This window comes from Cololabis saira, chromosome 7 (genome assembly GCF_033807715.1).
Source record: "Cololabis saira isolate AMF1-May2022 chromosome 7, fColSai1.1, whole genome shotgun sequence".
Lineage (NCBI taxonomy): Eukaryota > Metazoa > Chordata > Actinopteri > Beloniformes > Belonidae > Cololabis > Cololabis saira.
In genome coordinates, this window is record NC_084593.1 from 9,890,729 (window position 1) to 9,904,170 (window position 13,442).

At 37.3% G+C, this 13,442-nt stretch overlaps 1 protein-coding gene across 5 annotated transcripts in view; it reads right to left on the minus strand.

The window, feature by feature from the left end:
* The window catches only part of ldb2a (LIM domain binding 2a), a 153,649-nt gene that overhangs the window by 26,545 nt on the left and 113,662 nt on the right, over positions 1-13,442 (minus strand). For all 5 annotated transcript variants that reach the window (XM_061724794.1, XM_061724793.1, XM_061724792.1 and 2 more), the window contains 2 exons: positions 12,862-12,984; positions 5,924-6,007 (listed from right to left, as the gene is read on the minus strand). In XM_061724794.1, coding sequence (XP_061580778.1) covers positions 5,924-6,007; positions 12,862-12,984 — 207 coding nt within the window. The remainder of the gene's footprint in view (positions 1-5,923; positions 6,008-12,861; positions 12,985-13,442) is intronic.

The following is a 13,442-nucleotide window of genomic DNA, read 5'->3' on the forward strand; positions in this document are numbered from 1 at the left end:
AAAACAGAATGTATTTGTATTTGGTGATTAAGCACACTTTGGTGATCTATCTTTTAAAGTGAAAACTTCTGTGAGGAATCTTGGAGTTATTTTTGATAGCAGCTTAAAATTTCACAAGCAAATTGACAGCGTGGTCAGGACCAGTTTTTATCAGTTATGGGTTTTAACAAAAGTAAAGCCATTCTTAAATCGTGCAGACTTGGAAAAAACCATTCATGCTTTTATAAGCTCGAGAATTGACTATTGCAATGCTTTGTATGTTGGTGTCTCCAAGTCTTCTCTTAGCCGTCTTCAGCTTGTTCAGAATGCCGCTGCACGTTTTTTAACTAATACTCAACGTCGCGAACACATCACTCCAGTTTTATTTGCTCTTCACTGGCTTCCTGTTTCTTTTAGAATTGATTTTAAAATGTTAATCTTTGTTTTTAAAGCCCTCAATGGGTTTGCCCCTGTTTATTTGTGTGAACAAGTGCGAGTTCAGGCCTACGGTCCTCACCTCAGCTCCTGCTGGAAGTCCCCAGGACCAGGACTAAACTCTGGGGTGATCGGGCCTTCTCCGTTGCTGGACCCAGACTCTGGAATAAGCTGCCCCCAGAAATGCGCACCATCACTGACTTTAGGGTTTTTAAATCCAGACTGAAAACCTGGTTATTTAGACTGGCTTTTAATACATAGTATTGATGTGATATATTCTTAATTTAATTTTAATGGTTTTATTATGTTGTTTTTAAATTGTGTTGTAAAGGGCTTTAGAAATAAAGATTGATTGATTGATTGATTGATTGATTGATTGATTGATTGATTGAGTCTCTTCTTTTGTCATATTGCGTGAATATCTTTGTTTTTGAATTTAAATTGTAATAAAGTGTGAGACCCATCGCTAATTCCTTTCAGTCCCAAAATATCAAAACATGATGACTAAAACCTGTCCTGAACCATCAAACCCAGTCCAGTCCACACCACGTACAGATAAGCTCAGTACTTTGGTTTTCTGACCTGAAGCCATAATTTTCAGTAAAAATCGATGTATCAGAGCCTTAAAAAACAGTTTGAAACACACACAGAGACTAAAGTCCTTTCACAGTCCGTGGCTCTTTGCTGCACATCTCCCCTTTCTCTCTGCCCCTGTTCCTGTCCAACTACTTTAAATAAGGACCGCCAAACCCACAAAATCATATATATATATATAATTAGATAAACAAATAAATAAATAAATACAGGCTTTATTTTAGTGAAAGTGCGTCAAACTTGGTTCACTTCTACTTGCTATTATGTCATTAGACAGACTTAAATGAATGTGATCATAAATCTTGCCACTGTAAAGCTGCCTGGAAATCCAGTGGGAAATATCCATTCGACATTGATGTTTTGCATGAATTTTTTCTTTTTTTTTGTGTCTTTTTTCAACTGCTTTATTCAGGTCTGGTTTCTGTTCCCATTGGAGGATTTTTTTTTCCACATCAATGCATACACAGTGTATGCAGCTATAAACCATTTTCTGCAGGTACTTGGTGCAAGATCCATACAGCAACTCCATCCAGAATAACATACTTGACTGAATACTGGATAGGAATGTACAGTGGTGACTGTGAGTGGGGCTCAGTGTGCAGCTCCTGTTGGCAGCTACAGTACGGTTAACTATTCATGTATGTCCACGTACACCCAATCAGGGCGTGATGCCATGTCCAAACTGCAGCAGTGACAGTAGGTGTGGGTTTACTAGGTTGCTCAAGGGCAATCTCATAGTCATTACTGTGAAAAGAGACTGTTAATCATTCATCGCATGCTCAAATGATCTCATCTGACCTTCAGCTTCGCACCACTCCCACTTTTCTGATTTCAGTTCTAATCAACACTTTCTTCCCATCTCCAACATGTCTATACAGCAGAAACAAGAAGCAAAACAAAAACATACACATATATATATAGACCTTTAATGGAGATCTGTATTGTGTACAGTCAGTACTCGAGTTGTAAAAGAAAATCAGGGGGGATTGTGGATTTTATCATATGGGGACAGATAATTTGTGCTGATTACAAATAATGTAATATATTACAAATAATAGCTCTGACCAAAACACCTGCAGAAATACTGCAGGAATGACATAGCAGCAGTTAAATGCAGCTTTCTGTAAGCTTTAAATATCCACTGGGCTTACATCTAATACATCAAAACACAACAATAAAAAACTGTTTTCTGAACTTATCAATATGACTCTGTCCTTTACAGGATAAGTAAAATGGATCACTGCAAAAACTCAAAATCCTAACAAGAATATTTGTCTTATTTCTAGTAAAAATGTCTCATTTTAGTAAAAGAAAATCTCATTACACTTAAAACAAGACTCATCACTGGAAAAAACAACACTTTTCACCTGTTTCAAGTAGATTTTCACTTGAAATACCGTATTTTCTGGACTATAAGCCGCTACTTTTTTCATAGGTTTTGAACCATGCAGCTTATACAAAGGTGCAGCTATTCTGTGGATTTTTCTTCCACCGCTCGGGGCGCTCTAACCGGAATTAGAATCAAAACTAAGACAAAATAAATGCAAAGAAGAATACGCTACTTCTTCTTTAGCAGATGGAAGTAGGTAGAAGCAGATTTCAAACGGATAAATAGATGAATAAATAGCGGTTATTTTCTCTTGGTTCTGTCCCGTTTTAATCAGCAAAGTTGCTGCCGTGTTAAAAGACACTGTTAGGAAAGGATCTATTTAGGTACAAACATGTACATCATTTACAGTTCAAAATCCTTCTGTACATGTAGTAAATATCTAATCTAACAACATAAATATCTGCGGCTTGCATATCTTTTTTTTTTTTCAAATAGAGCGGATGCGGCTTGTATGCAGGTGCGGCTAATAGTCCAGAAAATACGGTAAGTAGAAAAATCTGCCAGTGGAACAAGATAAATCCCACTGGCAGATTTTTCCTACTTATTTCAAGTGAAAATTTACTTGAAACGGGGGAAAATTGTCAAATAAGTTATTTTTCTGGTGTTATTTTTCTGGTGATGACTCTAAATGTTGAAATAGCAGTAAAACCACATTCATTGATGAAATGACATAAGGGATGGAAAGGGGGGGTGGCAGTTTTACAGGGGAGATGATTTTGACTGTTTTTATTTCAGGGGGGGATGCCATCCCCCCTCATCCCCCCTCAACTCCAGTATTGTGTCCAGTACACTTATTTCTGTTCCTACAACAGCTTCGGAGGCTTTAATACACCTCGCGTGGGATCATAAAGGAATCCTTGCAAAAAATGACTGACGTTCCCGATGCTTTAAAATAGTAATTCTAACAATGTGGTCTCAGCTGCTAACGACAAATTAGGCTACGTAAACAGAGCTGTGTGTGTGTGTGTGTGTTGCTGTTCCCTCTGTCGGGATGCCATGCCGCTTGAGGTAAAGTGAACATCCCTGTAGCAGACTAATCCAGTGTTCTCCTCTGATAGTTCCCTCCTGACACAGTAATATCCCTCCCCGGCTCAGCCAACAAGCCCTGGCTCCCTGCCTGAAAACAAGGGCTATTTTCAGGCTGAATAGTAGGAAGCCAGCAGCATCCAATACGTGGAAAGGCTTAAACAAATGAAAAAAAAAAAAAGGAGTGTGTGTGTGTTTGAGTTTCAGGGAAAGGCCGGTTGTAGCCCCCTCGGCCAGGAAACCGTCAGTCTCTTTTGGAATGATGGATAAACGATGGGAAAAGCCTTTTCCAGAGAAGCTCGCTCGCCAGTTTCATGTGAGGAAAAGGGTGCCTTCTACCTGGACATCCTCAGATAAGAGCGGCAAGAAAATATCATTTGTAGAGTGGACAACTTGTTGAATAATAGTGAATATAGAGTAGCGGTTCCCCCGCCTGGATCCAGACCTTAAGACAGGGAACGCAAGCTGATTCTTTTTTTCTTATTTTTTAGTGAATAAAATCAATATTTTGAGTTAGTTTCTGCATAAAAATGCATTTTGATTACATTTCTAGAGAGAAATATATATTTTACTTCCATAATATTCACTCAGTGAAATTCACTTTTTTTGTCTTTTTTTTTTGTCTTTATTCTTTATTATTTATATATTGCATTATTAGTTTGCCATCACTTTTGTGTAGTTTTACTTTCTGTTTTTTGTATGTTAATCTTGACATGAAATTTTAATATCTTCGGTGGAGGCTTCAAATAAACCCATTGGGTTTTTTGCCTCTTCCTGCACCTATAGTGTTTATCATTGATATTTCCTGTATATTTTTTTTTTTTTAAACTGTGCAAAACAATAAACTAAACTAAACTAATTCTAAAAGGATAATTATTGCTTGTAGAAAGATAATATTTGTTTTCAATCCTTTCTGCTCTCACCATTTAGTTCTGCTGAAAATTAGATTGCCGTATCTTTTCAGACCTCAAAATAGAATACAAATTGAAAAGTCTAAAAAGGGAAACTTGATGCTGCAGGTCACAGGTAATAAGTTACGGAAAAGAGTGGAGCAGCAGCTCTCAAAACAGGCGAGGTGGCAAATGAAAATTCCCTAAACTAATGTGTTACTTTAAAAAAAAAAAAAAAAAAAAAGTGATAGATTCTGTTTAGTTTCAGAAGTTTTCATTGTTACAGAAATTGAAAAGCAACATCAGAACAACACCCTTCAATTTTCAACAGCTATTCAGACTAGAATTAAAAGGGAAAGTCAGATAATTTCTTAATTCACTAGATGCGCCGGGTTTTTTTTTCGAGGTTAGAGACGATGCAAGTCAGCTTAACTTTTCATATGGAATAAAAGTTCTTTATTAACAATTAACCGAACACTGAAAACTGTTTCATTTCACGAGCGCTGACCATCTGAATCACCGAAATACAGGCGGAGCAAAAAGGAAAACCTTTAGTATGTAATTAAATACTTGAATTATGCTTTTTCTCTTTCACCCACATACAGTTGCTTTCTATAGAAAAATCCCTGTCAGAGAAAAACAAAAACAACCGCCCTGCTTCCTCTCCCCATTTCTTTGTGCCTTTCCTCACTCGGCTATAATAAGCGGTGGAGGTGCCGCTCTCTGATTCGTGCCATTTCACAATTATGAGTCTCAACAGGGAGCGTTCATTAATGTTATGCTAATTTTCTATATCCAATTAATTCTTCCCTCTCCCCATTTTCTCTCCTGCTCGCTCTTGTTCTCCTATTTGGAAATTGTAGCTGTCAGTCAACTGTGGCGTTGAAAAAACACAAACACAACCCCCGTGTCAGTATTCAGCCAGTTTATACTTCCTATTTCAGTAAATTATATAGCCGCGGTCAGGTTAAAGATATGTGTGCGTGTGTAGAAGGAATAGTGCTGATTTTCTGGTTTGATGACATGCTTCTTTCAAAGTGCCCACTTGATTTTCAAATGCCCAAGAGTCAAAAAAACATGTTCAGCTCAAGAGGGAAAAACATGAAAAACATAAGCTTTTAATTCCAGTTAAATAAACTAGTAAAAAAAAAAAAAAAAAAAACAACTGCCGAATTTGAAATGAGTATGAAAATAAAAGATCTCAGACAAATTAAGTCACACTAAGGCATTCATACAACCGCAAATGCTGAATACAGAATAAAACATGACAGCTTCATTGCAGGGCACGTCACGTAATCTTTCCAAGGACCACATTAAACGTGATAAAGCATGAATATTCTATGTAATAAAAACAATGTTATGCTGTCTAGACATGAAAGTTAGTTAAAAATCAGGAGGAAGTGGAATTGCTGTGTTTGGAACATACAAGAACTGCTGGATGCTCGGTGTGCATCAAGTGTGAGGAGACGGCAACGAAAGCAAATGCAAAATGACAGTCATAGACATTGTCACACACACAGACACACACACAGACACACACACACACACACACACACACACACACACACACACACATGTACGCACACACACACAGCCGCGCCGCACTTACCCTGAGGTAGTTGAGGGTGAAGTTGGTCAAGCCCATGCGAGTGATGTTTTTGGACAGTTGTTCCAGCACCTGAGGGTCTTGTGCCTAGAGTCAACAGCATGAAAAATGGGGGTAAAAAAGAAACACATAAATGGATGTACACACACTTAGAATATGTTGCAATACTAAGTATGTCTAACTGGTTCATATGATTGTCATTAAATGTTCATGCACAATTGACCTTTTCACATCCTTGAGTCGTACATGCAGGAATTTAACCTCAATGTTGCGCTTGTGTCTTGATGAAATTAATATTGACTTTTATTTCATCATCTTGTCAATTTGGCAGGTAATTAATTGCAGTATTATCACACATTTCTTTTATAATTATTACTATATAGATGAGTTGCAAGAAGCATTTTGTTGAATAGAAAACAGCGGCCACAATTCTGCAGGTTTTGTGGTTCATTGTAGGTGTTGTGCATCTAGTTTTACTAGTTTTACTGACAAAACAAGAGGAGGGAGATGGAAAGAATTGAACAATTAAAGAAAAATAGGCTGAAAGTGGAAATATAGAGAGATACATTTATTTACTTTTGTCAAGGTGATATTTATGTATTTATGCAACAAATATGATCATTTATTTGTTGCATTATTGCATCATTTAATGTATTTTCATTTTTTTATTCATTTTAAAGTCATCTTTGTTTTCATCCATTTACTTGTGTGCCTTGTTCATTTTTATGAACTTTATAATTTTCTGATTTATATTTTAACACTGTTAAAAGTAGGGGTAAGTGATTCTAAGGGATTTTTAATCGAGTCCCCACAATTCTGCAGGTTTTGTGGTTCATTGTGGCTTTTACTTTTATGAAAATTATATTTGAAAACAAGGCATTGTGATCAACGTGAAACACACTTAAGATCAAGAATGATACATATCAGTGTATAAAAAAAAAACTTAATAGAAAGTCTGTGATTATGAAATGCGGTATTGTGGAGGAAATGAAACATATCAAATTAATGGGCAAAAAACAAAGAGCAAAACTGTGAAGTTAAGCGGATGCATCTGAAGACAGATGATTATTCAAGCTTGTTTGTTGCTTCACAAACAGGCATTCACATCATAAAAATCTGTAGGTATTGACAGAGCAAAGCTTAGCCCAGGATGAGCAGAAGCAGCAAGCACACGCGCATTCACCGCCTCATGAAAAATGCATAATTCTATCTCCAGTCGCATCTCTGTGTGGAGAGTCAAGAGGGGAGCAAAGGAGTCCTTTTGTACCGTCAGCAGACCAACAAGAGCGATGGGGGAAACAAACTGGTAGGCATTTTTTTGCAGTTAGTGGATCAAAGTCTTGAATGAGTTTTCTCATCAAGAAAAATTAGGATGAACGCAGGGTGCACAGATTTTCCTTGGCACCACTGGTACAGTGATATAGGACCAATTTATGTTATAACCTCAGTAAATACTGACACATATTGGGCAGAGACGACAGAGACAATCGATGCCAGAGTCGTATCTTACTGTACAGCAGAGTCCAAACATAGTTGGAGCTTAAGATGCAGAGCAGTGGTTCAAATATAAACTTTAAACAATACAGACAATGGCCGGGTTTCCCAGATCCAACCTCTCTTAAGGATTTAAGAGAGGTTCAAAGAAGGTTTGAACTAAGAGAGAACCCTAAGATATGGGTGTTTCCCAGATGACTTCTTAACACCGTTCTTTAGTTTCGCTCTTTCAGAAGCTCTTTGGAGCAGCTGTCCGGTTCTGAAACCAAATCAATCGATGCCAGGCAAATCGATCACCGATCACTATCAGCGCATTTTCACACGCAGCACTGCTACCTAACGCACTAATTCCCTGCTGCCTGTGCGTTATAATGAAAAATTAAGATGATAAATATAATTCAATGACCCTTTTTCATCCAAACGGTGCGTTACTCCGTTATTTCTGGCTACAGTGAGGCTTTTTTCCCCACACGCAGAAACCGGGAGGAAACGTGGTGGGCGGGTGTGTGCGTTCAAAAACATGAGCCAAGAGAAGGCGAGTTTCGCAAATCGCAACGTGGAATTACAGCAATCCCTGGTTTTTCGCAGGGGTTATGTTCCAAAAAGAACCCGTGATAAGTGAAATTCTTTTTACAATTATAGAGGGCTTCAGATTGCAGAGATCATCCCCGCCACGCACGTATTCCACTGCTCTTCTGATGCTGCTGCATCCCGCAGGTGGGTTTTTTCAAGAGAAGAAAATAGTTATGGGTCGTTGTCTTCGCTCTTTTTTCTTCTGGGCAAAAAGATTCTTTAATATAAACCGACACCATTGATTATATTTGAGACTGTAATGAACGATTCATCAAAGGATCCCGTTGATCAGCTGCTGCTTCCCTGTCATCACATAGATGCGCTCGGGCGCGGCGCAGGAGGATCGGTGTCCCGGCTGCCTGGACAGCGCGGTCCGACTGCACGTCCAGGGGACTGAAGTGCTGACGCACGAATGCGTTCATAAAAACAGTTCTGCTTCGCGCACGGTGACGCGGTTGATTTGCAGCGAGAACATGATGTATAGCAGCCAAATAATCAAATAAATGATATTCATGATGATCGTTTTATTTGTGCGTAATGCATAAAGCATATACAGGAACACACTTGTTATTCCTTATTTTTCTTTTTTTCCCCCCTTTGCTGTCACCAATAAATGCTAAACAATATAAATCTAAAGTATAAAATAGATCAAAACTTGTGCGGGGTGCATTGTTTTAATATCTCATTGCTTGGTGTAATATTGTCTTGCCTGACGCGGCTGGATCTGTGAGTCTTTGTTCACTAAGATGGTTGTAAAGACTGGGTCAGCAGCATCTTTCATTTCCTTCTTAATGAAAGAGATACTTAAGCTAAGAGCAACTCTGGGAAACGCGATTTTCTTTCACAGGCTCCTTAAGAAGGTTTGAAAGAAGTCTTTCGCTGTTAAGAACTACTTAACTGATCTGGGAAACCCGGCCAATGTCAGTGGCCATCTACATCACACGCATCCAGCTGGATGTGAGCAAGGCCAACGTGCTGCTCAGCAGTGGTCTAATCTAATCTATTAATGCACATAACTCAAATGCACCTCTGTCACAGCATCAGTGCTGCAAGTTTATGAGGCAAAAGCTGCACTTTTATTTGACAGCTTCGACTGAGAGTTTGAACTTAAGATTAATAACAATTTTACTAAATATTACTTTTTGGTAAAGGTGACATTTCAAAAGAATCCCCAAAACAGAATATTTATTTGTAATACGTCTGAGTATTCTCTTAGTGGAATACAAAATAGCATTGATAATGTACAAAATGTTCAACAGATTGTTACCTAGTAAAATTGTAAGCATGTTTAAAATAAGGGTAAGTAGATATGAGCTTCGAGGGAAACATGTGATTGAAAAACCAAAGTCTAGGACTAAAATTAAAGATTAATACTGTAAGGGGTGTAAATATATGGAATGCACTTGATGAAAAATTGAAGATGTGCCAGTCAATTCATGCATTCAAACGTTTGTTTAAGTTTAATGTGTTTGAAAAATATGAGGGATCCAGTAGATGATACTATTACGGAATTATGTTCGGGATTGTGTAAACAATATGATTTTTTTGTATGATGTTTTGTATGTTGCGATCTGAATAAGTTGATCATGTGAGAAGGGTAGGCGTAAATAAGCAATAGCTTCAGCCTATTCCTTTTCGGTTAGGTCTCTTTATTATGTGAACTAATGCTTACTGTTGGTGTCTAAATTCTGAATGACCTGGCAGAAATAAATATATTTTTCATTCATTCATTCTCAAACGGTTGTACTGCTGCTTTTATTTCAGCAGTGTTGTGAGTTTTACTTCTCATACATTGAAATTCATCTTGATAAATATTGTACTTTTTGTCTCGGCTGAGTAATTGTACAGGTTAAGTAGTAATTTATTTTATAGCAGAAACACTAAATAAAATTCTCACCACTCACAATAAAACACAAAACACTTTTCACATTTCATAACCCCATAATCAAATGCAAACGTTTAAACACGAGTCTCTTTATGTAATTTAATTTGCAAACAGCATCGAAGAACCTGCGAGTGATTAACAGACGGCTGGCTAACATCCTTCAGTCAAGGAAACTAAACAGCAACAATCACTGTAAAAAACATGATTATCAACAAGACAGTAAGTATTTCATATGCGTATAAATTAAAACTTCCCACAGATGGATTTCTTAAAAATATGTGCTCCTATGCAACAGTGCAACTGTTACAGACATAAACATGAGAAGTGGCAACTTTTTGGAAAATTTTGAGATTTTACCCTTTTAACCTCTCATTCAACGTTGCTTTGTTTGAGAAACTCAAACGTAAGTAAGTGAAAGGTATGGAAGTTTCTCTGTTTATTTCAGGGATACATTTTAAGTGGAAACGTTCAGATAAAATGAGAATAGTTTTGAGAGGACTTTCTGCGTCAGCACCTAGTGGTCATTGCTGGAACTGCAGCATTTCAGAGCAAGCGCCTTCAAGAAACTACAGAAGACTATTTCTTTCATCAGACCCATTTTAGACATAAACATGTTCACCTTTTTATCCACTCCTGTCTTCAATACACCACTTATTTCCACACAATGACTTCAGATGCTGCAAAACTTGTTTATCCAGTATTTCTAGTGCAACAAATTACTTTTGATACTTGTTTCATCTCAATTGGTGCGTCAGTCAGAAATGAGTCAAATCAACAACGGGCTGCTTCTTTATAAACTAGAAAACGTACAAGCAGAGCAAACTTTGTTTTCAAATAGCTCCTCATGAGGCCTGGTAAAGAAAAAAAAGGTGCGGTCGCAATAACTTCAAAAAGTGGGCCTTTCTATACAGCTATAGCTGAATTAGAATCTGGAGTTTCAACTTTTTTATTCTGAATCCCACGTGTGTGTCTGCTTTCATTAGCCCGAGCAGCGATCAAAAGAGCCAACTCATACTCAAACACAAAGCACTGAAGATCTAGCCAGGACCCACAATACCACACAATATCCCACTCTCCAGGAATTAACGGGAATGCCCAGAGGGGCCAATTTAATGGTGAGTAAAATTCATATGAAGATTTGGCCAAAAATGCAGGCTGTGTGTTGTACCTTTAGGTTCATGAACTAGAAAATGTAGAAGGAGTGGCTCTTCGTTTGCTTTTGAAGAAAATGGGAAAACTACATATACATTGCTGAGAAAGAAAGGCCATATAAAAGCACCATAAATACGTTTTATAGTAATTTTCTTACTAAAATAATTTTCAGACACTGGGTGATCACTGTTTTTTAAGTTCACCAATTTATAGTTGGTAAAGTCTTGGAGGATGCACCACTGAAAAACACTAATAATCTACTTTTGTTGATGAAGTTGTAAAGTGGCGGCTGAGTGCAGATGCTTGTATCTCACCAATTTTCCAAATTTGAACTCCCCATTTAACAAACAAGATTTAACTGCAATGAATTTAACAAGTTAATATACAAATGGCAGAATAATTGTTAAAAGATTAGTTCCTCAATCTAATTAGGAAAATAAAACAAGTTAAATGTCAAAACTGGCTTATTTTATCTTTTATTAGAAACTTATTTTAAATGACTGAAGAGACAAACTTTTGTCATTTTTGTTATAACTTTTCTCTTTCTCCGTTGATAAAGAATCTAATCTTTGAAACGGTTACGAGCTAGGTTTGCATTCATTTTCTTTACTTGATCTGCAACATACAGTATTTTAAGTGGGAAAATCTTAACTGCAGGCATGCCTCTTTCATTTATTTTTTGTACAAAGCCATCTTACTTTACTTGGCATTGTATCTGAATAACTAATTGTGTAGCATTCTTACACATTCAGCAAAAAAGGTGCCTTCTCCTCCAGGTATGGGCAGGTTATCCATTTCATTTAAGCCGGTTCCAGCGTTTCAGAGGTTTTGAAATACTGAACAGCAGTACTTTATGCAATCAGACCCCACAGTTTTTACATTTCGTCTTTGTGCCAACCTCAAAAATGTCAAGTTTAAATAATCTGTAAATGACTGCGCTTCATTTTAGACAATACCACAGATTGTTGTGCATTAGTTTAATGAACACAATATCTTCTTAAAACATCTTATTTTCATCTATCCATTAGCAATACCCACATCTTCCTATTCAGGGTCAAAGTTGAAGCGTCTCACAGCGAAAGGCAGGGCTACACCTGGACACGCCATCTCATTTTCAGAGCAGGAATAAAAACCTTTTTGCATGAAATGAGAGATTTTATTTTCTTTGTAAGCATAGAAGATGATTGTTCAGATAAATCCAAGCATACTTTAATCAGATTTGAGCAATGTTAAGAATGAACATTAGCTAAAACAAAAAAAAATTAATAAATAAATTAAAAAAAACACTCCTTTTATGGCTTTGAGATAGAAGTGACCCTGGAGTCGAATTAAACAGGCAACTAAAAGTGTAAAAGAGATGCTGCATTTATGTAAAAATGTCTTTGTTTTCTGAAAGGGGTTCAAGATAATTTTGCAACCTCTGGGAATTTGAGAAATGAAAAAGAACGATTGTATAATATTGAGGCCATAGAGAATATATGTATAATTCGGCTTTGTTTGGCAGGGCTGCTTTATACCGTTTCACTTTAATTTCTGAAAGCTGAAAACAGCTGACCTTCTGCTTGTGCTAGCGCTCCGCTAACTAAATGTGTGTTACACTTAGCGAAATTAATTCGACCTTGTTTTCTTTTTCAGATAACGGCCTCATTTTTTATTCTCTGTGGTCATTATATCTGCAAATAGACTGGATTGCAAATATCCCTCCGAATCGCTTTGTTGGTGTTTCCATTTCAAATGCCTATACACAAAAAAAAAAAAGGAAAATGCTTTGAAATGAGTGTGAGCAGGATGCACCTGAAGCGTGCTTTCTGTCGAGCGTTAATGATGTCACACTTACGTGCATGGCTAGGATACTGCGGGGGATGAGTTCTCTGTACTGCCGGATGGTAAAGTGCCACGTCTTGATCCTCATCAGATCGTCGAAGGCGAACTCCAGTATCAAACGACCCTCTGTGCAAACCTAGACAAAGATCACATCTTCTGTTACTTTACATTTCTCTCTTTTACGGTTATATCTCTTTAAGTAACCTTTTAACCATCTGGCAGGCAGCTGTCATGTAATTACAAGAAGAGACTAATTATTTTATTAGTCAGGCTTGATTTGATAGAAATTCTATAATTGTTTTTTGGCTCATTTCTGGAATTTGTACAAGGATTTTATAGCATGGAAAGCGAACTATTATACTCCCAATATTTACTCTGTCCTTGAGCTCCATAACCATCCAGCTATTTCTAAAATGCAAAAAAAAAAAAAAATACATGTTAACTGTAGAGGGGTGTGTTTATGCCAGAGACAAAAGAACTTCAGGTCAGAGAGAGTTGCCAATTAGGAAGAGAAAGAGAGAGACAGAGCACGGAAACCGTGTGTGTGTGTGTGTGTGTGTGTGTGTGTGTGTGTGTGTGTGTGTGTGTGTGTGT